The sequence below is a fragment of the Balaenoptera borealis genome (assembly GCF_965194805.1).
Source record: "Balaenoptera borealis genome assembly, chromosome: 1".
Classification (NCBI taxonomy): domain Eukaryota; kingdom Metazoa; phylum Chordata; class Mammalia; order Artiodactyla; family Balaenopteridae; genus Balaenoptera; species Balaenoptera borealis.
This window is the reverse complement of record NC_138860.1, coordinates 187,898,350-187,924,008: the sequence shown is the minus strand read 5'-3', so window position 1 is coordinate 187,924,008 and position 25,659 is coordinate 187,898,350. Positions and strand designations below refer to the sequence as shown.

Here is a 25,659-nt window from a genome sequence, read left to right as displayed (position 1 = left end):
ACAAGGAACAAATAGAAGATCTCTGACAGAAATTCTACAGACTTAATTTTTTAGAGTGAAAGAGAGGAAGATGAGAATGATTCTTAGAGTAGGCTTATCTGCATACTCTGCTGTGCCAACTTTACAACAACAAGTTCTGGGTGATCAAATGTGATTTGGACTTGGACCTGATTTACTTATTCCATCATTCAACAAATATTTAGTGCCTCTCTACCCTGTACCAGGCATCGGGCTATAGCGCAGAAAACAAAGATGATTAATACTCAATGGTTAACAAATAGTGATATTTATAGATCAGAGATAAAAACTAACGATTAAGCTACTGGAGGCCTTTCATCCTTTGTTGAAGGAGATGTGGGTGTGCATAAATAAGTAAGCAAACACATACACACTCTCTTGAATATGTAAAAAGCTTAATCCAAACGTCTAACAGCCATCCATATTTCAGGGAATAAAACTGTCCAGGCAAAGGTGAAATCTTTGCTGCATGATTATAAATTTTACTTATACATAGTGAAAATATATGTTTAGTGTTAGCAAGAGAAGGTAAACATAAGCATGCAAATAAGTTTCTGAGAAAGAAAAGTCACAGAATTTGAACTTTATTTAGAAAATGGGAAAGATACTTGAGCTCAAATAATAAAATCCAGTATCAATTTAGGAAAAATAAGTCAGCATGATATTTTTCCAGAAAACCCTAGTCTCAAACTAAAGGGCTCTGGGGCAGTTTCCAAGCATAAATATAAAGGTCTATTTTATAAAAGGCCAAATAAATGTACGCCTTTAAAGATGGCTGAATTAACTCCATTAGAATAATATGGGCCATTTATATGTTATATAGCAATTATGCTTAAAATTTACATATATGCTAAACGTGTACAATAAGCCTAATTAAAATTTCATTTGGAGAAACATATACCTGGTACAGCACACACAGAAACATTTCCATGTAAGATATTCCAGAGACAGCACCATTGCTTTGTCATATTTTAATATGTTATTTAATATATATATAACAAAGTTATGAATAAAACAATTTTGCATTCACAGGTATTCACAATCTAAAATAGTAAAATATAATAAAACCTATCTTTGCTGACACACATTAAGGACTATGCCTGTGGTTACTAAGAATACCCTCCTCTTGCAATAAGAGAGGCCAACACATTTATTACATCTTCCTCTCTATCAGTATAAAACTGTTTTTTATGTAAGAAGTAAAAAGATAAGAAATACATTTTAACATGAATGAGCACACAAAGAACTGTTTACCTAACTAGTCTGCAAGTTCACTGCTGAATCAAAAGTATCATCATGTGGCCATGAAAGTAAGATATTTATATATTAACTACTTCTGTGATTCTCCAATGACAGCTCTGCTATTAAAACTGTATGTGGCTCAAGTTTTATACAACCTGAGAAACATGTGCACTACATTAAAATGGACTAAACACTCCAAACAAAAGGTAGAGCTTGCCAGACTGGATAAAAAAGCAAGAAACAACTGAAAAGCTTAAAGTACACAAGAGAGGTACTTTAAATAAAAGAAAAAATCAGGATTCAAAGTAAGAAGCTGCGGGCTTCCCTGGTGGCGCAGTGGTTGAGAATCTGCCTGCCAATGCAGGGGACACGGGTTCGAGCCCTGGTCTGGGAAGATCCCACATGCCGCGGAGCAACTAGGCCCGTGAGCCACAATTACTGAGCCTGCGCGTCTGGAGCCTGTGCTCCGCAACAAGAGAGGCCACGACAGTGAGAGGCCCGCGCACCGCGATGAAGAGTGGCCCCCGCCTGCCGCAACTAGAGAAAGCCCTCGCACAGAAACGAAGACCCAACACAGCAATAAATAAATAAATAAATAAATAAATAAATAAATAAATAAATAAAGTAAGTAAGTAAGTAAGTAAGTAAGAAGCTGGAAGAAGGTATACCACATGCAGACAACAGGCATAAGAAAGCCAGAGTAGCTGTATTAATTCTAGACAAAACTGAGTTCATGACAAAAGAGTACTACTAGACACAAAAAGGGTTACACCAAAAAGGTTAAAGGAGAAAGATAAATATTATAAACCTTCATGTACCTAATGATACAATTTCCATACATATGAAGCAAAAACTAACAGAACTAAAAGGAGAAATAAACAAATTCACAAGACTTTAATACATCTCTCTGAGTAACTGACAATACAACTAGATAGTAGGACAGAGAACATCTGAATGATAATATAAACCACCTCAAAGAAACTGACAATTATAAAACAGTACACCTAACAACTGCAGAACATAAGTTCATTACAAGTGTACATGGAACATTCACCAAGGTAAATCACATGCTGAGCCAAGAAACAAGTCTCAGATTTCAAAAGATTGAAATCTTACTGGGTACTCTTTGACCACAGCAGAACTAAATTAGAAATCAATAACATTCCAAAAGGAGGGGGGAGGGAGGGAAGGAGGTGGGGTGGGGAGAGAGGGGGTGGGGAGAGAGGGAGGGCAGAGAGAGAGGGGTGGCAGGGAGAGAGATGGGGGCGGGGAGAGACAAATCCCAAGTCCCTGGTGATTAAACAATTTAATTCCAAACAATGCATGGGTAAAAGAAGAAATCACACATAAAATTTTTTTAAAAATTTTGTAACAAAATGGTAACAGAATGTTCCATTCTAATTACAAATTAGAATTTGTGATAAAATCAGTTATCTAAGATCCCATTTTAGGAAGCTAGGGGGAAAAGTAATCAAATTAACCCAAAATAAGTAGAAAAGAAATAATAAAAATAAGATTGGGAGATCAATGAAATAGAAAGCAGACAGAGAAAAATCAATGAAACCAAATGCTACCTATCTGAAAAGATCAATAATATTGATAACCTTCTATTTAGAATGATTAAGATGAAACAAATTAGCAATATTAAGAATGAAAAGTCAAAATTACAGATTCCTATAGACATAAAAAGATACTACAGAAATAATTCATAATTTTTACCAACAAATTTGATATCCCTGATGAAATAAACAAAACATTTAGAGATCAATAGATTACTATTGACACATAACAAAATATAAAATCTGAATAGGCCTATGTCTATCTGTACTTTTGTAATCGAGAAGAACAAACCTGACTCCACATCAGACCTATACCTTTAGCTCTAATACTTGGGCTCTGTTACCTGTGCTGAGTCATGCTGGCTCTTCACCTTTGTAAAAGAATGTTGCCTACAGCCCGAAATATATATGATGGCCCGTTCTCAAGGCTCTGACCTTTAAAGGTATAACATTTTCCCATTCATATAGAGGTAAAAAGTTGCAGAACAGAAAATGACAACTGTATTGTTGGAGGCTTATGAGAACATTGTGACCAGATCTATGTGGACAGCTGCAAGACCAAAGGATTCTGGCACCAGGAAGTCTGCAACAACCACCCACCCCCCTCCCTTTTGGTATAAAAGAAGCCTGAATTCTAACTCAGGTGAGGTGGTTCTTTGGGACACGAGTCCACATCTTCTTGGTCTGCCAGCTTCCGGAATAAAGTCACTATTCCTCTCTCGATTTATTGGCCTGTTGTGTGGTGAGCAGTACGAACCTGGTTTCAGTAACACTCGTTAAGTTTCCATTAAAAAAATTTAGTCCCCGAGGGCTTCACTGTCAATTCTATCAAACATTTAACAAAGAAAAAAGATCAATCCTTTACAAACTCTTTAAGAGAAAAAAAGAGTAGGAGGAAATGTTTCCCAACTAATTTCTGAAATCAGTATTACTCTGATATCAAAACCAGACAAAGGTACTACAAAGAAAGAAGACTACAGCTCACTATCCCTCATGAACACAAATGTAAAAGTTTTTTTTTTTTTTTTCCAACAAAAGGTTCACATGTTTATTACTGAGCTACACAGTGAGCAGTGGTGAGGAAAGATCAAGAAAAGAGGAGAGAGCATCAAACACAGGCAGCTGTCCCAGACACTAGTGATGTTCTGATTATGTGTGCCACTTCATATGTGAGGCTCCTTATAGACCCAGCTTGGTTCTTCTCCAATGTCTTCTCTTAGAGTTGTACCTGATTTTATTACCAGTTTTCATTCGAATCCACTGGGGAATGGGACGATTCTGCTTTTGTTTCTTGGCCAGGAATCGTTTGATCCTGAAAGTCTTGTGAGAAGACATGACGAGGAGCAAATCCAACCGCACATAGGATGGCGGACAAGAGAAAAAGAGGAGGAATCGAGCGGAAGGACGTGTTTAGAAGGCGCCGCCGGGGGCGGGGCTTGGGGAGGACACGCCGTGCGCCAACCAACGCCCCCTGACGGCTGCTCTCTGCACACGCTCCCGTGAGGCCGTGGGAAACCGCGCTCGTTCGTGCGAAATGGAATTCCCTTTGCTTCAGTTCCGTAAGTGGGTTTTTCAGGAGCCCGTTAGTGTGCCAGGGGCACCCTGTCCACAAATGTAAAAGTTTTTAACAAAATAATAGCAAATTGAATCCAATAGTACAGAATGCCCAAGCAGAATTTAATCTAGGAATGCACAGTTGGTTTAACATTTGAAATGAATCAATATAATTCACCATACTAACAAAGTATATAACAACCATATGATCATTTCATTAGATACAAAAGGAAAAAAAAAACAGCATCTGACGAAATTCAATGGCCATTCATGGTAAAAACCTCAACAAACTTAGAAATAAAAGGGAACATTCTCAGCTTGATTAAACAACAACAAAAATCCTACATTGTACTTAACACTGAATGACTGAATGTTTTTTCCTTAAGATGAGAAAGAAAGCAAAGATGTCCATTCTCATCATTTCTATTCAGTACTGTACTGGAGGTTCAAGCAAGTGCAAGAAAGCACAGAAAAGAAATAAAACACATAAATCAGAAAGAGGTAAAGCTATCTTTATTTGCAGATGACATGACCGTGCACACAGAAAATCCTAAGGAACCAACCAGAAAGCTACTAGTGTTGACTGTGTATTCTTTGTATAAAATAATACAAGGTAAACTCATAAAAACTGATTGTATGTCTATCCTATCAATGAACATGTAGACAATGAAATTTAAAAATACTATTTTATTAACAATAGAATCTTCAAACAATAATTACTTAAGGGATAAATTTTACAAAATATGTACAAAACTTGTACAGTGAAAACTGCAAAGTCTTACTCAAAAAAATTAAAGAAACCTTTTTTAAAAAGGGAGAGATACTATATCATGTTCATGGATTCGAAGATACAAATTGTTAAGATGTCAAGTCTTCCTAAATAGATCCACAGATTCAACGCAATCTCAATCAAAATTCCATCAAAGCCTTTTTTAAAATAGAAACTGACAAGCTGATTCTGAAATTTATATGGAAATGCAAATGACCTAAAAGAGCCAAAGCAACCTTGAAAACAAGTACAAAATAGAAAGACTTACACCACCTGAGTTCCTATAAAGCTATAGTATTCAAAATACTGAAGTACCAGTAAAAAAAAATAGAATATTAAAAAAAAACCCCAAACATATACAATCAGTGCTTGTTCAATAAAGGCATCAAGGCAATTCAATGAGAAAAGACTATTTTCAACAAATGTGGCTCCAACAACTGGCATCTGTGTAGGAAAGAATGAACTTTCACCTCTACCTTGCATCACATGCAAAATTAATTTGAAATGAACAACAGGTCTAAATGTAAGAACTAAAACTTCAAGAAGAAAGCACAGAAACAATCTTTGTAATCATGGGATGATCAAAGAAACTTTCATAAAAGGAAAAAGATACATCAGACTTCAGCAAAATTAAGTATTTTACTCTTAGAAACACACCATTATAAAAAAAAAAAAGTCATAGTATGGGAGAAAATATTTACAACACATGTATCAAAGCACTTGTATTTGCAATATAAATTCTTACAAATAAATCATACTAAAGGCCAAATAATTCAATTTTTTAAATTAGGCAAAAGATACTTCACAAAAGAAGATATACAAATGGGCTTTAAGACATGAAAAGACGCTCAACATCACCAACAGTCAGGAAATTTAAATGAAAACCTCAATGACATATCACTCCACATCCATTAGAATGGCTAAAAATTTTAAAGACAGAAAACATCAAGTCTCGTGGGGGATGTTGAAGAACTGAAATTCTAACACACTACTGATGGAAACGTAAAATGGCACAGCCACTGTGGAAACCTGCTTGACAGTTTCTTAAAAAGCTACCTGCACATATACGTTCCTGCAACTTCACTGCTAGGTATTTACTCAAGAGAAATGAAAATATATGTTCTACAGAAAGGCTTGCATAACAAGGTTCATAATGGCCAAAAGCTTGGAAAACAAAAAAATGTCCATCACCAGGTGAATGGATAAAATATTATGAATATCCATACACTGGAATACTACTCAGCAATAAAAAGGAATGCGCTATTGATAATGCAACAACATAAATCTATTGTAATATTACTATGCTGAAAGAATCCAGACCCCAAGTATTACATACAATATTATTCTATTCATGCAACATTTTAGAAAATGCAACTAATCTATAATGAGAGAAAACATATCAGTGGTTATCTGAGACTGGAAGCAGCAAAGGATTATAAAAGGGCATGAGGCAACTTTTGGAGATGCTGGAAATGATTTCTATCTTGAACACTGCAGTAGTTTCACTGGCACACACATCTACAAAAACTCATCAAATTGTATACTTTAAACCAGAGCAATTTATTATACAGAAATTACACCCCAGTTAAGTTTTTTTAAATACACACTAAAACTCTCATTTGCGAATAATGAAGAAAAAAGTCAAAACAAGTAATCCTGAAGACCTTATATTTTAAAACAGGTACATATAGTTGTCAAAAAGAATTAACAGTTTAAAAATGTTTTATTAGTGACTACAGTTTTAAACATTAAACTATTTATTTACATGCATTTTAATTCAAATAGTCCTACTGGGATATTAAACATACTCTAATGTAGCTGTACCACAGATTCCGTATACTTTAAATTTCTACATTGTACTGGGAAATAGAATAAACCTGTGTCTATTTCCTAAACTGATAAATGCCTAATCTTGTTTTGACTCTATGCTACACTCTAAGAAACAACAAATACTTCTCACATGACAATGCATTTATCTTTTCATTACTTAACATAGTTCAAAACCCTCTTACTCCAAGGAAGTCAAAATAAACATTAACTTCTCTCAAGATTTTTCCAATCACTCCACTTCTCATTAAAGAAAGTGCCTACAGTTTCTGTGAGCCAGTACAACAATGAAGTTTAAAAATTAAAACAGCCACTAAAAGTTTCTTTTCATCACAAAATGAGCACACAACTCAGTCTTTTGATGGCTAAATGCACTTATATTGCATAACCCAACACCTGAGCCATCTTGGGCTCACCTAGGCAGGAAGATTTTCAAATGATGAGAAAGTACCTTCTCAGAAACAAAAACTCATAAAACCAAAACCCTCTGGCAATGCTTAAGAAAACTTCAGAAGGAACTTGCTACAAAGGATCACAGGCAAAAATAACCCGAATTATTTCTGTACAGAAGTATGTTCTACAGAATCCTTAGAGGGGTTGGAATAAGAGAGAGAATAAATTAGACAAATTCAGGAAAGTGCCAAAAACAGACATTTAATTAAATATGGCAACATCTTTGTTATTCAAAATTCAACTGATCAGCAGAGTCATGAAAGGAGAATTTTTTTCATAAAGCTTTTACACAAAAACCCAACAGAAAACAAACTCATATTGAAGCGTTACTTTAAATATACACACATTTTTTAGGGTATTTTGAATTCACAGACATACATCTGCCATAGCCACTGTTTGCAGTATCATCAATCTCTGTGTCTCAGTTTTCTCATCTGTAAAAATAATCTCAAAGGCCCCTTCTGGCTGTATCACTATATGTTCAGAATAAGGATTCCTTATAACAACAAAAATTCAAAGTATAAAATAGGTGAGAAAGTAAATGGGAATATGAAAAATCATTCACTTATTTAGAACATGGCAGCAAGATGAATCAACCTCCAACATATGAGACTATTATAACATTATGTGATACTCAAGAAACACAACTAGACCAGGAATAAAAATCAACTATGTCGTTCAGATATCTACATGCTTCCCCGAAAGCAAGAAAGATCCCTAAATTGGGATCTGTTATCAACTTTTTGCATTGCTGGCATTCAAACAAGTCATGTGGTCTTTCTACGCCTCCAATTCTTATCTATTTAGAGATGGGAACAGATGATTTTGAAAGTCCCTTCCAACTACAGTGACCTCTCAAGAAAAAGACAAACAAAAAGGGCGCTCACATTACACTCAGTGAATCATCAGAAGAGCTGCTCAGCCTCATGCTCAATGTCCTGTGTAAGTACACATAACCCTGCAGACTAGTAACAGATCAGAAATCCATAAAAATTCATTATTACTTCAGATCTGATGATTTCACATTAGTGAACACCCAGAAGAAGAATTATTTCAAGGAACTTTAAGATACATTAATTTTCCTGTACAGCCCTGTAGGATATACTCCAAGGTCAAAAAGGAGTGTCCAAAAAAAAAAAGCGAACAGGTTTCAGGACTCCTACTGTTTGTAGCCGCTCGAGTTTTGTTATTCTGAGCTGCTATGGAGTCAAAGGATTAAAGCAGACGAGTGTCCGTGCAGGACGTCACGCAACCAACTCAGCACCATTATGCTCGTGTGCTATGTTTTACTTTAGATTTTTTTAAGGATTATTATTTTTTTTAAACTTAATTTTGTTTTATAATCATGTGAAATGTTTAGTTACATGGTTCCAAAGCCAAATCTATAAAAACCAAATTTGTTCAAAGAAGTCAAGCTTTTTCTCTATTCCCTCCGTGCCCTTCCGAATACATTAAGGGGAAAAGCGTGGCCTCTGGATTCACATCTTGAGTGTATGACCTTGGATCGTGACTTAACTGCTCTCAACTTATTCCCTGTGTCCACATGGTGGTAATAACGGAGCCTCCTTCAGAGCGGTGTTGGGAGGATTCAGTAAGATCCCTGTCCTAGTCCTCGGCTTGGTGAGATCTCAGTGAAGATTAACCACTAGCATGAGGCTCTCAGCAGAGGCTCGCCACGATCCTGAAGCACACACGCAGATCAGGAGGTGAATCTGCAGGTGCCGCGTGGCTGGCCAAGGTCATGGAGCCCTACCACCAGGACCACGAGTCAAATCTTTCAATCCCAGCGGCAGACCACAGTACTTACTCCTCAGATGCCAGGGCCCTTCACGCTCCATGATCATCGCATATTCCCTACGCCAGCACAGGGGAAAAACGAACTTTCTTCCCACCCGGCGCCACTTCAAAGGACTCACTGTGTTCAGCGCGTTGAGGGTGGTGTCATCCCGCGAGGCCGCGACGCAGCCGTCTTCCGTGGAGCCTCCGTCACACATCCCCGCAAAGGCAGCCATGCTCCTGCGGAGACGGGAAGGGAAGACCGGCAGCACAGACATTTCAACCCTCAGCTTCCAGAGCACATCTTCAGCCCAGACCAAATTCCACTACTACATGCATGAGTCCTCAGCCTTGCTGCTCTTCTTGTTTAAAAAAAAAAAAAAATTTAAGTTCCTCTGGAGTTCACCCTTCACTCACTGAGAAAAAGGAACGTTATTTTTATTCAGCTCTGTTTGTCATTTCTTCCCATGCCTTATCAGTGCTCAGATTTTAGTCTTGGGGGCATGAGTGATCTAAAGCTATCTGCCACAGCAGTCGGCTGGGTTACAATGTTTTGAAAGAAAAGTCTCCAGAAAATATCTAAAATTAAATCCGCTGAAACTTTACTTCATTCCTTTCATACTATACATCAACTACCTCTAAGCAAATTGAAAGAGGAAAAGAGGTGAAAAGAACTCTTAGTAGTCACCCCTCCCCTGAAGCCTCCATCCCTACTGCAGCCTCCAAGCTGCACTGCTGACCACAGAACAGCCAGAGCTAATATTGCATCACCACCTGTTTCAGCGTTTCTGTTGCGTGTTGTTGATACTACAGTGAGTGAGTCCCAGAAGCCCCTGCAGACAAAGGAAGGCTCTGCCTGCACTATGATGTGTCTGGGACAGACTTAAACTTCTCATTTTGCAGTCTCGGCATTTTCAGGTTAGCAAGTACTCATATAGGTAAGCCCCCAAAACATAAAGTTTAGGTTAGGTACCACTGAACAGCCACAGAGTAAAGAAACCTGTAAAGGGATTTTAAGGTAAGCTGAATGAGCCAATTACTCAGCTGTATTAAGAGGTGTTGATAATTGCATGCATGGCTTAAGATGTTTTCCTTCTGAAGACTTCTAAAATCTAATGTGGGGCAAACACCAAGGAGAAAAAAGTGATTTTACCATGGTAAGCTATGTTTCTCTGGTAACAAGGATCAGGGCTCTGATTACAGAGAGTATAACAAAACATCAAGTCAGAATGCCCAATATATAAATAGAATTTCAGGGGAAAGGAGAAAGTTTGTTGCCCACTAATCAATTCACAAAGCAGAATGGTGTGGATTCCTTTTACCTTGCTGCCCTCAAGTACATAAGGAGGTCACAGTCATTAACTCCTGGCATCCAGACCAGTTCCTCATGTTGGGTCACAGTGTCACCATCGGGAGAAGGGAATGGTTGCAAATCGGGAAGTTTGGCCTGTAAGACAGGGACGAAGAAGTCACAATCAAGGCACACTTAAAGAGGTGCCTGTGCAGGCAGGCCTTGGGGACAGATGCAGTAGCTTACTAAGCCTTTCTTTTGGCAGTGCTGAAATAACAGGAAAATCATGAGTCACTGAAGCTGGCCTATCACACATTTCAGGATCATTTCACCACAGAAGATTTCACAATGGACTGCTCAATCTCTACTTAAGGAGAAGCAAACAGTGTCAAATTAAACCAGTGCCAGTACCGTCCTCAGAGGGAGAAAGAAATGGGCACGTGTGAATAAAAGAAATGATGAAACAAAACAACGTTTCAGGAAATAAGAGCTGCTTGATAAAGAAGGGAGAACCACACACATTTCCAATATAATAATATGTTTACAAAGAGATATCTACAAATAGTGGAACCTCACCTAAGGACAGGTGCTAAGAAAAGAACTGAACTACCCTACTGAACTAACGCTGCTTTCCAGAGAGTCAGTATCGATGAGTCAGGGTGAACATCCAAAAGAGCCATCACGGTAACATTAAAAACACAGCTGAAGGAACTTCCCTGGTGGTGCAGTGGTGAAGAATCCGCCTGCCAATGCAGGGGACACGGGTTCGGGCCCTGGTCCGGGAAGATCCTACATGCCGCGGAGCAACTAAGCCCGTGCGCCACAACTACTGAAGCCCACGTGCCCTAGAGCCCATGCTCTGCAACGAGAAGCCACTGCAGTGAGAAGCCCGCACACCGCTACGAAGAGTAGCCCCCACTCGTGTAGTCCCCACAACTAGAGAAAGCCCACGCACAGCACGGAAGACCCAACACAGCCATAAATTAATTAACTAATTAATTTATTTATTTATTTATTTTAAAAACCATAGCTGAACTAAAATGATGGTGACGGAAATTAGATGAGCAGTGGTTTCAGGAGGAGAGGACTTCTTGAGAAGGGCAGGAAGGAACTTTCTGGGGTGACACATGTTCTGTGCCTTGATATGAATTGTCACAGCAGACTGAACAGTATACACAAGCTATCAACAGGTCACTGTACATAAAGTACACCTCAATTAACAATTTTTTTCAAAGATTTGAACAACAGTGCTCAACAACCAAGATTCTAAGTTAATTCTGCTAGAGATTCAAACACCTCCAGCATTTTCTCATCCTCCACTGCTGGGGCAGAGCAAGTGTAAATGGGTACTATGACTACTCAGAGGCCTAAGAAAAGTCAACCATCTGCAAAACACACATGTTCTTATTTTCTCAAATTACGAACAAGGTCACATTAGTCTAATATTTTAAATTAAAAGCTCCAGTGTCCACAGAACCTAGGCAAAAACTGTAAATGAATGAAGCAGGCAGAGTGCACAGCCAATGGAAATAAAACGAGGGCCTCATGTTCCACTTTAAATGTTCTACTGTCCACAGTAAACAGAACACTACATCCCAATTCGGACTAGCCACATTTCAAGTGCTCAAAGCCACAAGTGACAGCGGCTCCCGAACTGGGCATGCAGGCATGAGGTACCAAGCAGTGAAGGGAATCAGGGTGAAATGAAGAGAGAGCCTCCCCATCTGGGGAATGCGGCTGTGCAGGAATCAGAACCTCTGTTTGTACATCCTCCAGTTTTTTTCCAAAGTCCAGAAATCTTGACTTCAATGTGAAAGCTCATGGCTTTAAATGTTGGTTATTCAAGTTTTAAAAACAATTGTGTGGCAAAACACAGTATTAGCAGGCCACGCGGCTGGCAGGCTACAGGTCTGCAATTTCTGCTTCACAGGCTATCTCTAAGGCCTCTCGCTGTGTATCAAGTGCTGACCTCCCCCAAACAACGATGCTCTTCCCTAATTCAGTATTGACATGTTTAACATTTAAGTGGGGGCCACAACTAGGTCTGCTTAATATACAGTGATGGCATGGGAATAAAATTAAAACACAATAGGTAGTGCTTCCCTGGTGGCGCAGTGGTTGAGAATCTGCCTGCCAATGCAGGGGACACAGATTCGAGCCCTGGTCTGGGAAGATCCCACATGCCACGGAGCAGCTGGGCCCGTGAGCCACAATTACTGAGCCTGCGCGTCTGGAGCCTGTGCTCCGCAACAAGAGAGGCCACCACAGTGAGAGGCCCGCGCACCACGATGAAGAGTGGCCCCCACTTGCCGCAACTGGAGAAAGCCCTCACACAGAAACGAAGACCCAACACAGCCACAGATAAATAAATAAATAAATAAATAAATAAAATTTAAAAAAAAAAACCACAATAGCTATTCATATCAAAAGGTCTTTGACATTTGTACTGAGCTGTTTCCCCTGCACCAAGTTCAGTAGCTGGTGTAGCAGCTCTCCAATAGTTGTTTGTTAAGTTAATTAAAAAATACTATTGCTGGGGCTTCCCTGGTGGTGCAGTGGTTAAGAATCCGCCTGCCAATGCAGGGGACACGGGTTCGAGCCCTGGTCCGGGAAGATCCCACATGCCGCGGAGCAACTAAGCCCGTGTGCCACAACTACTGAGCCTGTGCTCTAGAGCCCGCGAGCCACAACTACTGAGCCTGTGCTCTAGAGCCCGCGAGCCACAACTACTGAGCCCGTGCTCTAGAGCCCGCGAGCCACAACTACTGAGCCCGTGCTCCACAACTACTGAGCCCATGCGCCTAGAGCCCATGCTCCACAACGAGAAGCCACCACAATGAAAAGCCTGTGCACTGCAACGAAGAGTAGCCCCCGCTCACCACAACTAGAGAAAGCCCACGCGCAGCAACAAAGACCCAACACAGCCAGCCAGCCAGCCATAAATAAATAAATTAATTAATTAATTAATTAATTTTTTTAAAAAAATACTATTGCTGTGGGGAAGGACCAATCCCCTAGAGAAAAAATGGACTAGAAATACACTTAGTTTACAGAAAAGGAAATGCGAGTGGCTCTCACTCATAGGAAAAGATGGTCAACTCTGCTGATAAGAGACATGCCAATTAAAGACAGTGAGATACCATTTCCGATCTATCAGATTGACATAAATGCCAAAGTATGACAATACACAAGGCTGCATGTTTGCACTCATATAAGTCGCTAGTACGAGAAAGCAAAATGGTACAATCTCTATGGAGGGGAACTCTGTAATACCCTAAGAATTACATGTGCCCTCTAAGCCAGCCATCGTCCTTCTGGGATAATATAATATCCCAAAGATAAGTTGGCAAAATAAAAATCTTTATGCGTAAGCTATTCATCGCATTATTACTTGTAACAGCAAATGACTGGAAACAGTGCAAACACCCAACAATGGGGGCTGGAAGAATCAACTGCTCCACCCATGCAGTGGGGTCCCAGGAAGTGGCAGAAGAAAATGAGAAGGAGCTCTACCTATTGCTATGGAGGGAACACCAGGAGATATTGTCAGAAGGTAGAAGAAAGGTGGTGAAAGTGTTTTTATTATGCTACCACTTATCTAAGAACAGGGGGCTGGGCAAATAAAAATAAGAATGATAGATCAAAACCTTCAATTAAAAACACTAAACAATTATCCATCAGGGAGGGAGGGAACACGTGGAGGGGACAGGGAAAGAAGGTGAACTTTTTGAACATACTTCATTTGCATGTTTGATTTGGAGCCTTGTATTTTACATAATTATAAAAACAAAATTAAGTTTAAAGAACAACAATCCCTTAAAAACTCTAAAGCAAAATCAAATAAATCCACCTAGCTATGTTTTGTGTTTGTTCCTCTCTAGGAATCATTTCAGGTAACTTTAAAACATACTAATTTGCCTATACAGACTTAGTGGGATATATTCTAAGGCCAAAAAAAAAAAAAAAACTCTATAAAGCTGTTTCCAGTAATCATATTGTTTGTAGCAGTGCAAGTACTGTTATTCTGAGCTGCTATATATGTATTATGGGATTGAAGCAAATGAATAATTATTTTGGTGTCATTTAAAAATTGGTTTTGAGACATGGGGAAAAGATACAGATATGGATGAAAGAAAATTTCATCTATAGGATTAAATATAAGGCCTGTTCTGAATTTGAATTAGAAGCATCAGAAAGAAAACACGATACGTTTTATCGTTAAAAGAAGAAAAGGGGGGAAAAAGCATATTTCCTCATCTGTTCCCTGAAAAGGCCTGGAAACAGTAACTAACCCAGTAATAATGACTGGGCAGCAGCCACTCGAAAAATGTCACTTTCCTCTAAAACAGTGAGGACTCATTAGAAAAGTTTAGTTCCAGACCTAGGGCAGGGAACGCACATAACGACACATTAAAATCATGTCATACTAGTTAAAATACTCTACTCTACCAAAGACCACAGGGGTCAAGTTAAAAGGACACAAGACAGCAGGAAGAGGCGCCTACTAGCCCACGAATGGATAATTTAATCATCAGTAAGAGTAACAGCAATTGGTTAGCAGATAAGTAATTTTTTTAAAAGGGAGTTTTTAATTTTTTTCTTTAATAAATTTATTTATTTATGGCTGCATTGGGTCTTTGTTGCTGCGTGCAGACTTTTCCCTAGTTGCGGCGAGCGGGGGCTACTCTTCGTTGCGGTGTGCAGGCTTCTCATTGCTTCTCTTGTTGTGGAGCATGGGCTCTAGGAGCACAGGCTTCAGTAGTTGTGGCACACAGGCTCAGTAGTTGTGGCTCCTGGGCTCTAGAGCGCAGGCTCAGCAGTTGTGGCGCACTGGCTTACTTGCTCCGCGGCATGTGGGATCTTCCCTGACCAGGGCTCGAACCCGTGTCCCTTGCACTGGCAGGCGGATTCTTAACCACCGTGCCACCAGGGAAGCCCAGATAAGTAATTTTAAATCCACTGATGACTACTGGAAGATGCTGGGGAACCAACCGGTAAACAGAGGGAAAGATTCAAGCATTTATCCTGCCTTTCCTATGTGTTTCAGGGAAACAAAAGTTGACAAGGGAACAGCTGATCAGCTAACAAAAGAAGGAATGATAGGATTAGAGTATCAGCATTTTCAAGGGTAGATCTAAGTAACAGGTCCAATTAGACAGTGAATCTAAGTAACACGCAATGGCTGCAAACCATCATTAAGAGACACACATGTGCCTGATAGACTATATAGCACCACCCAAAAGTATTCTTGCCAGGGGCAGGGTACCGAACTAGAATGTGATTAAATCTCTAGATTTAATCCTGGGTCGGGGGGACGGATGGAGGGAGGGAGGGAGACAGACACTTAGGGAAATCTGGATATAGTAGACACCTGAATATTAAGAAATTGCTAATTTTCATTAGGTGTGATATACTGTGACTGTGTTTTTTGAAAGAGCACCTATCTTTAGAATATTCACAGGTAAAATGATACATCTGTGATTCGTTTCAGCATAATGGTGGGAGAGGTGTGGGGGAGAGCAAATGAAACAAGCTGGACCACAACCTGGTCTGTGTGAAAACTGCGTAATGAGGATAAGGGGATTTTTCACTGTCTTATTCTTTCCCTACTTTTACATATGTTAATATTTTTATCTAATAAAAAATTTTTAAGAAGGCAAATGTTGCCAGTTCACAAAAAGTACTGTTATATTTGGTACTCCAAAAACACTGCTTTTTGAAAATAAAGCATAATAAATACATGTAAAATACGACATAAATTAAAGATCTGATTTTAAATGAAAGTACACAAAAATCCAAGCATAGTAAATCTGTTCCTTTCCAATAATTTAAGCATCTTTCACTTAAGAACCGCTGTTTCTGTTATGGTAGGGGGAAAAAAGTCTAAAATAAAACTCTAGTACAAAGAGCTCAAGACACTAAAAAACACAGAGGAAGAAAACTTGGGTGGGAAAACAGAGCAGCAAGAGAAAGCAGAGAGGGGGAGGTATAACCAGGTGGCACTGGGGAAGACCTGGATTCCTGATCAAAATGTAACTCCTAGGCCTGAAGGCACAGAAAATACAGTGGAGTTGTGGTAGCCAGACCCACCTAATAGGCCACATCAAGAAAGGGGTGCACTTGAACAGGCAGGTGTTAAGGGGAGTCCTCGTGCAGCTTCCTTCTGCCCGTCTCAGTTGTAACCTGGGACAAGAAGTGTCTCCTAGAAATCAGATGCCCCTGATGGTTTCTGTGTGGTTTTAATATCCCTTCATTTCTTAATTTCTTTTTCATTACAGAGTTAAAACGGGTTCTTTAAAATATGAATGATGGGCTTCCCTGGTAGCACAGCGGTTAAGAATCTGCCTGCAATACAGGGGACACAGGTTCGAGCCCTGGTCCGGGAAGACCCCACACGCCATGCAGCAACTAAGCCTGTGCGCCACAACTACTGAGCCTGCACTCTAGAGCCCGCGAGCCACAACTACTGAAGCCCACGTGCCTAGAGCCCGTGCTCCGCAACAAGAGAAGCCACCTCAATGAGAAGCCCGCGCACGGCAACGAAGAGTAGCCCCCACTTGCCGCAACTAGAGAGAAGACCCGTGTGCAGCAACGAAGACCCAGCGCAGCCAAAAATAAAACAAATAAATTTTTTAAAAAATATGAATGATATATAAGAAATGCTCAACATTTAGACAGAAAAATTTCTATACCCTTATAAGGAGTCGCCCGTGTCTCACGTCTCTAGTATGTGATGGCTACAGTGGCTCGATTCCAACATCCATTTCAACTCAAATGACAGTCCAAGCCAGTCATGCTAATAAAGCCATTTTCCTCAAGTCTAGATATGGACACGTGACCCCATCCATGGCAATGAGACGTGGGGACTAATGGAGACCTTCTGGGAAAATTTTCCTTCTTTCCTGCCATCCCTCTTTTCCTTCCTGGGGAAAAGAGGGATGATCCCTTTCCTCCTCTCAACATCTGCTGTATTTTCATTCACTGTAAGAACCACTATTATTTTATGTGCATTTAGAAAGAAGAAATGCTGCCAATTAAATTATAATCACACCATAGGATACACACTGAAGCCCGACATCAGAGATTAAAAAATGTGAAGGAGGGCTTCCCTGGTGGCGCAGTGGTTGAGAGTCTGCCTGCCAGTGCAGGGGACACGGGTTCAAGCCCTGGTCTGGGAAGATCCCACATGCCGCGGAGCAACTAGGCCCGTGAGCCACAACTGCTGAGCCTGCGCGTCTGGAGCCTGTGCTCCGCAACAAGAGAGGCCGCGACAGTGAGAGGCCTGCGCACCGCGATGAAGAGTGGCCCCCGCTCGCCACAACTAGAGAAAGCCCTCGCACAGACATGAAGACCCAACACAGCCATAGATAAATAAATAAATAATTTTAAAAAAAAAATCCTATAAAAAAAAAAAAAATGTGAAGGAAAGAAGTGCATCTCAGAATCAGTGAAATTAGCTCCTGGCCTAAGGAAGAAGGCAGCCCATGGAGACAGCTGAGCACCAAACCAAGAGAACCAGAGAGAAGCAGAGCAGAGCCTTGGTCCTGTCTGACGAAGATGTGATGGTAAGTGAGAATAAACAGCCATGTTCAGCCAGAGTTTTCTGGCCCTGCCTGTCAAAGCATCCTAACTGATACAGAGATCAAACGAAAAAAAGAGAGAGAGATGACAAATACAACAGCAGAGTCTTAGTAAACTGAGTAAAACATGGAAGGGCACAAGTCATGACACAACAAGCTTCCAACTGACAAACATCTTAAACATTTTGACTTTTCTGAAGGATATGGGGTTTTAAAAAAGTTAAAATGAAAGTAGGCAGTGACCAAATGTTCGAGAGATGAACAGACATACATACAATGAATAATTCAGCCTTAAAGGGAAATTAAATTCTGATACGTGCTACAATACGGGAGCACCTTGAAGACATTATGCTAAGAAAATAAGCCAGACACAAAAGGGCAAATACTGGGTCATTCCACTGAGTCGTCAAACTCATGGATACAGGAAGTAGAAGGGAGGCTGCCAGGGAATGAGGGGAGGGGAGAATGAGGAGTTACTGTTCAATGGACACGGCGTTTCAGACTGGGAAGATGAAAAGGTTCTGCAGGTGGATGCTAGTGATGGTTGCACAACAATATGAATGTACTTAAGGGCACTGAACTATTCACTTAAAAATGGTCAGAATGGTTAATTTTATATTACATATATTTTACCACAATTTTTTAAATGTATGTGGTGATCTTAAAAAAATAAATCTCTGCATTTATATAAAATTCCAAACAGCATAACAACAGTTTTAAGCTGCTGCTCAACAGAATAAAGGGCCAGTTGAATAATAAGAAATAAAAACCTATTAAAGAAGCTACTAAAATTTGCTTTACCTGATGGCTAGGACCAACACGAATTTCTCCCTGGGTACTGTTCAGCCTCCTGTCATGGAAAAAGCAGATCAGGTTAGCATAATATAGTTTTGACATAAACATGCACACATTCTTCAAGGAAAACAACTCACTTGAAGTAAGTGAGGGAAAACTCAGGAAGAATTAGCTTCCCCACCGTTTCTAATGCCGCCCTGTATATGTGCGCTCCCCTAACCCCACACGCATCTCTAAAACCGTTTCTTCTAAAAACCCCTCTACTGTAACTTCCTGTCTTGAGTATCTATACCATCGTTCTTTCACCCTGCAGAGAGACGAACATTCCTACAGTACAATCCCAATACATGTTTCTTCTTTTCAAAAAATTTCAGGGTGCCCTACGATAAACCTTATTAAAATATAGACAAGATAGCTTATGATTCCTAGCACACACACTGGGTCATGCATTCATTCATTCAACAAATATTTATTAAGTACCAACTGCAAGCCAGGAACTGCCCTAGGTGTTGGGGATAAAGCAATTGAAAAAAAAAAAAAAAAACAATATTCCTGCCTTACTGGAACTTTTATTCTAATTTGGGTAAAAAAAAAAAAAAAAAAAAAAAAGAACCACATAATAGGTCAGATGATGAAAGGGTCAAGGAATTAAAGGGGTGGTAAACGATGAACTTTTACAGTTCTTTATACAGGATAGTCAGAAAAGGCCTTATTAATAAAGTGAAATTGAGCAGAGATGTAAAGCGTGCGGGGGCATGAGCCCAGCAGGCCTAGGAGGTGAAAGACCCATCTCATTTCTGTGTCATTCTTACTGCACTTGCTTTGCTCACTCTCCCTCACTCCAAATCCAAACCATCCAGGGTCCTTCTAAAAACCACCATTTCACTGAAACCTTTCTTGATTTTCTCCCCATGTCACCTCACACACCCCCAAAAGTGTGGGGTATCTTGTCCCTTTCACTCCTTCAGGAAACATTCATCGAAGGTCTTTGCATCCCGGGCCTTGCACAGGGCATGCAGTGGGTACACAGTGGTGCACAAAGAAACACAGACCTCGGCCTCCCAGAGCTCAGTGCCCACAGCTCCCTGTTACCCTCGATGACCATCACGACCATCTGTTGACCCTCTTAGGAAAACGCTTTCCGTGCCCAGTGACAAGGCCTTACTGTGCTGTACAGTCAGCTGTGAATTTTCACTAGCGCTGAAGAGTAGGCTTTTCCATCGTGAGAGCTGCTTGATGATTATCTGTCGACCTGGACTGAGCTGAAGCGCATAATAAGGCAGCAAAGACCAAAGAGGAAGCACAGACTCTTATTTTTCTCTCATGGCTCTGATACCCCCCCCACCATTAGCTTTGAAGCTGTTAAAATGAATTCTGGAAAACTATTATTTCCTTCAGGTCCAGCACTTTCTTCTTTTAACCCGACAATTTTTCTCGTGAAGAGTCTTATTTTGGCAAAGTGGGCAGCAGATATGACAAAGGAAGAGAGAAGACTAACAAAGAGAAAATGGTCTAAGCCTTAAGGAGCTTACGGTCCATCTACCTGGGGAGGTAGCAGCCGTGTCCCAAACACCAGAACAGGTCCAATCGCTCCACTCATGAGCCCAATACATTTCAGGAGGAACAGAGTAAAAATGCTAAGGGAAGTGATCAAAATTAGGCAGGCTTCAAGAGGAGACAGTCCATGCAGAGGTCAAGTTCCAGAGAGACCCCTGAAGGACGTGAGGAGCACAACAGCGGGCAAGAGAGGGCTTCCCCAGTGGGACGAGAACCCCACCAAGGCGGGCAACTGAAAGAGAGGGGCTGCGGTGGGAGAAAAGCTCCCGTGAAGAGCTACCTTTAACTCACAAGCCACCCTGGTCTCGTGCGCAGGGAAATGGGTGTTGAAACGCAGAGCTGGCATTCCCGTGAGTTTATGCAAGGATTAGGGGAAGCTGTTGCAGGAGGTATGCAGAGGAGTCACAGAGGCCAGGAGGCTGTTTTAATCTGAGCACTTCTTTACAAAAAACAAGCAGTCAGTGTTACCTACTATCTCCCTTCCAGCTCATCCCTTTCTGTTTCGTAACCAGCTATGAGCAAAACATAGCTGACAAGCCTAGCTCTCTCCTTCATTTCTAAACACTCCCCAAATGCTTGCCTGCCTACAAGGAGGTCTGGCCAAAATGCATCATCTCAGAAAGCTTCAACCACAGCCCGTCCAGCAACGTGTGCCCACGGCTCAACTTTCAGGCTCTTCTAGAAGGTCTTCAAGTGGTTGGTTATGGAAGCATCTCCCTGTCACTGCTACACACACTAAGTCCTTGCTAATTCCAGGACAAACATTCCTGGTTCATTTTTACTTTAATTTTTTTTATTTTTTATTTTTTGCGTGCGTTTTTGTTTTTTTTCTTTTAATATTTTAATAAACCAGTATTATCATATTTAGCTCAAAACTGTATCACAATAAACCCCCCAAACACCTTATTGAATAGAACTGCTTATATGCCACTTATTTGTATAAAAACAGGATGCTAGTAATTATTAATACTGCTAATAATGATACAAGAGAGACAAAAAAACATGCTGGAGTATCTTAACAGCCAAAATTAGAAATCTGTTTCTCTCTTTTATGTCAATGAAGGGTACTTATTAATGAGTAGACTGAAAAGCACAAAATAAAACAAAGAACCTTTTAAAATTAAAAATCAATTTTTACAACAAAAGTATTTATCATATGCAATTTTTATATATTAGGGTTTCCCAGCAAGAGATACAATGAAGTTAAGTTTTGAGCAGGATTAAGATCCAAGGTAAGCAGGCAATGGCATTAGCCTACCGCATCTAGGAACTCCCAAATATAGAATAAATGGCAGAAATATTTTTTAGGTCTAAGAGAAAAAGAGGTAGATAGCAATATACACCCTATTAGAGAAAACTGGATGCATCTGACAGAAAACCTGTCAGAATATGAACTAAAGATAAAAAGAAAAAGTAGCCTTCTTCCTGGGAAAGTGCCAGTATCCAGCTATATCTGGAATCCAAGGAACAATCTCAGCCCTCCCTTCTTCTGACAGCAGCCAAACTCTACATTCAAGGGTCCTCACCTGCCGCTTCCCTGCCCGAGTGCTCCTTCTGTGGTTCCCACCTCATGTTAGCGGGTGGCACTCTGCTATGACTAATTTGGACATCTACCTCCACCCACTCTGGGACTGAAGAGTACAGAAACAGAGATTTAATTCACTTTTTATATCCCCCAGAATCTAATACAGTACCTGTCTGGCATTATTACTCATTCAGGACAAATTGGAAATTCCTTGGTTACATGAATATTTCTAGACTGCTAGGATGCAAAACTTGATAAAAATCACCAAGAATTATTCTTTAAATGCAGTATCAACAGCTTGTAGAAAACACTCTTAATAATGATACGCTGACTACTACATTTTTCCTTTTACTTAACACAGCAAATCTCAAACTTTTTGGTCTAACACCTTTACGCCCTATTGAGTATCTCAAGGAAACTGTATTTTTGAGAGATTTCAAAATGTTTACTTATTTATTTATTTTAAAATAACAATAGGCTCATGACATAATTAAGTATACTCTTATGAAAAATAATTGTATTTACACAAAAAACAGTGAAAACAGAGGTAACGTTTTACATTTTTGCAAATCTCCTTAGGATCGGACTTCGTAGAAGACAGCTGGATTCTCACATCTGCTTCTCTACACTCAATCTGTTACAGTACATTCTTTTGGTTAAAGTATATGAAAAATAACTGAACCTCACACAGATATATAACTGGGAAAGGAAAGATTATGTGAATAGTCTTTTTGATAACTATGGATATGCTTTTTGATACTACACCAAAACTCAACATGCGATTGTTTCTTAAAGGTCTTTTGCACAATGTTAATCTAAAATCTTATCAATGATCTTTTGGACTCTTGTACATTAAAATCTGTTGGTCTGTCTTGGCCTTTGAATGGATCTTCCACCCATGATTTTGTCATGCATTGGTTAGATGGAAAATATTCACTCACTAAGTTTTGCAGATCTTCCAAATATTAACACAGTTAACTATACAATTTAAAAAAAAGAATCACATTCATTAATATCACCACACATCTCATAACAAAAGCCTGTGTATGTACAGAAGCTGTCAAACTCAGAGTGGTGGGTACAAGTTTTTCAAAATTCTAATTATTTACTTGAAAGCTCCAGTCCTGCATTGGCAAAATACTATCAGCTGGTTTGCCTTGAAATGGCAGGCTCACTGTGTTTGTTCATTTTTAAGAAAATGTCCACCAATTACCCGAGTGAACACAGTTTATCAGTTATTCTCTCAAATAAAAATGGTGTTCCATGAAAGAAGCAGCTAGTTAAACTTCTAACTCCAACAAACAATGCGTGCCCTTTGGTGCGCACCAGAAGTCTTTCATGGTGCGCACCAGAAGTCTTTCATGGTGCGCACCAGAAGTCTTTCATGGTGCGCACCAGAAGTCTTTCATGGTGCGCGCCAGAAGTCTTTCATGGTGCTTCCCATTTCATCATAACGAATACTGCAAAGACAGGAACTCAAGGGTCGGGATCTGATAAAATTAATAATGGGGCCCACAAACCAGCTGTGAGAAGCACTGATTATTATACATTATGAACTTCAGAAAATACTGGAGGCTAACTAACTAGGACGATTGACTTGTTTCCTGTTTTGTAATACTTGCTCCCCTGTTCGTTTACACACACTTCTTTCTCACTCCAGCCCATCAATGTGAAATACTATATTTGTGTTGAAGAAACGAGACATTTACGCACGTAACCTGCTTAAGAACTATGACGCTGTTACACAGACAAGTTCACAAGAAGAGAATGGACGCTGATTGCATCCATATTAAAGGAAAACAAAGTAAAGTCTGGGGCCGCTTTCTGAAGTCATGGAGACTGGGATTAACTTGGGGGTCACTGTCCAATAAACGGTCACTGGAATAAATTCTAAAAAATATACTGGAGGCTCAAATTCAAAAGGTCCCTAATCTAGAAAATACCAGGTTAATCCTTCAATTAGTAACAATAGCTAACATGTTAAGTACTTTCTATCTGTTCTGGGTGCTCTTACAGTATTATCTCATTTCTATGTATTAATTCATTTAATTCATATTTTGATATTAATCAGAGCACTAGTAGTGTTATTCACAGAAATTCAGATCTTATTCTATCTTATTATCTATCTTTTTCTATCTTATTATCTATCTTATTCTATCTTATTCTAACTTATTCATAGTTACTAAGAAGGTTTCTGCTTGATGTATAGCATTGCCTAATTAACACAGCAGGTCTGGGCAAAACCAGGGTAGCCTTCAATTAAAGAAGGAAAATCAAGACCAAGGACAGTGTAAATCCCAGCAAGGTCAGATAAAGGATACTACATATGCAATAAGAAACCAAAGATGGAAGTCATATCCCAGGATAATGCAAGACACATCTATGCACACCTTTATCCTTGCCTCAGGGTTTTTACCTATATTATCTTAAATTTAGGTATCACATACTTGTATGACAAACAGAAGCAAAATAATACTAGTTATCACTTATGAAGCGCTCTCTATACATTGTTTCATTATTCCATGACAACTCTGTGAGGCAGTATCTCCACTTAACAGATAACAATAACAGGAGTAATTGCAACATCAATAAAGAAGCTAACATGTACGTTGAATGTTAACTATGTAGCATGCATTTCCAGCGAAGCAAACTCCATACACTGTCTTATCTAACCTTAAGGATGACCCTGTAAAGTAGGTGCTATTATTACCTGTACAGATAAGGAAACTGAAGCTAAGAGAGTTTATGAAATTACCCAAGATTACACAGCTAACAGGTTGGAAAAACCAGGATTCAAAGTCAAGTTTAGTTAATTCCAAAGTCAGAGCTCCCAGCCACATTCCATATGGCAGAGTGATTTTACTGAACCAAAATTACACAACTAATTATAAACAGAACCACTATGAGAAGCCATATCTTTTTCCTTAATTCACTTCTTTGTTCGTTTCAAGCATCAAAGTAAGACAAAATAATCAAAAAGGTTTCTTTTTAAGTTTGAAAATCACGTTAAAAGAGAAAACCCATCAAAGTTAAAGGTCAACTTATATAACATTGTCAAAATGGCAAAATTATAAAGATGGTTGCCAGGTATTAGGAATGGTGGGGGGAGAAGGGAGGGAGTGGAATCTTTGTGATGATGGAATAGATCTGCAAAGCTACACATGCAATAAAATGTCACAGAGCTATTCACACACTATACTAATGTCCCAAGTCTGGATTCTGATGTTGCACTGGAGTTCTATACCACACCTCCTAGGGGTAGGTGAGTGAGTGAAAGGTACATGGGAACACTCTGTAGCATCTTGCAACTTCCTATGAATCTAAAAAATTACAAGTTGTTTAAAGTCAAAAGAAGAGGTTCATTGAGTGATGTATTACAGATAGACTAGGGGTAAGAAAGAAAACCAGACATGAGAAAAGTTGAATAAATAACAAATAGATTCCCTCAAAATACACTGTAGACAGCTGAATAAGTAGCTGAAGAAAGAATGCCACAGTTAGTAAGCTATGAGATTCAGTGAATTAACTCAAGTCACACATTCCTTTTTTTCTCTGTATTTACTAGGGATCTCTGGAGTGGGATCATCCTTTCTGTGACATCCTTAGCTGTGACGCATACTACCAAAAAACAAACAAAAAAAAGTCACCATCCTCACAAGCCAAGAAGGAAGAATTTCTCTGTGCCCCTAATGTAAATAATATACATATTTCAA

At 39.6% G+C, this 25,659-nt stretch overlaps 2 protein-coding genes across 10 annotated transcripts in view; both read right to left on the bottom strand.

Annotated features, from left to right (window-relative positions):
- The window catches only part of RERE (arginine-glutamic acid dipeptide repeats), a 417,780-nt gene that overhangs the window by 107,830 nt on the left and 284,291 nt on the right, over positions 1 to 25,659 (bottom strand). For all 9 annotated transcript variants that reach the window (XM_082390311.1, XM_082390309.1, XM_082390315.1 and 6 more), the window contains 3 exons: positions 18,871 to 18,919; positions 10,521 to 10,645; positions 9,339 to 9,438 (listed from right to left, as the gene is read on the bottom strand). In XM_082390311.1, coding sequence (XP_082246437.1) covers positions 9,339 to 9,438; positions 10,521 to 10,645; positions 18,871 to 18,919 — 274 coding nt within the window. The remainder of the gene's footprint in view (positions 1 to 9,338; positions 9,439 to 10,520; positions 10,646 to 18,870; positions 18,920 to 25,659) is intronic.
- On the bottom strand, positions 3,854 to 4,221 carry LOC309628168 (large ribosomal subunit protein eL39). Its single transcript, XM_082390887.1, has one exon. The coding sequence runs from the start codon at positions 4,152 to 4,154 to the stop codon at positions 3,999 to 4,001; it is 156 nt and encodes a 51-aa protein (XP_082247013.1). The 5' UTR covers positions 4,155 to 4,221; the 3' UTR covers positions 3,854 to 3,998.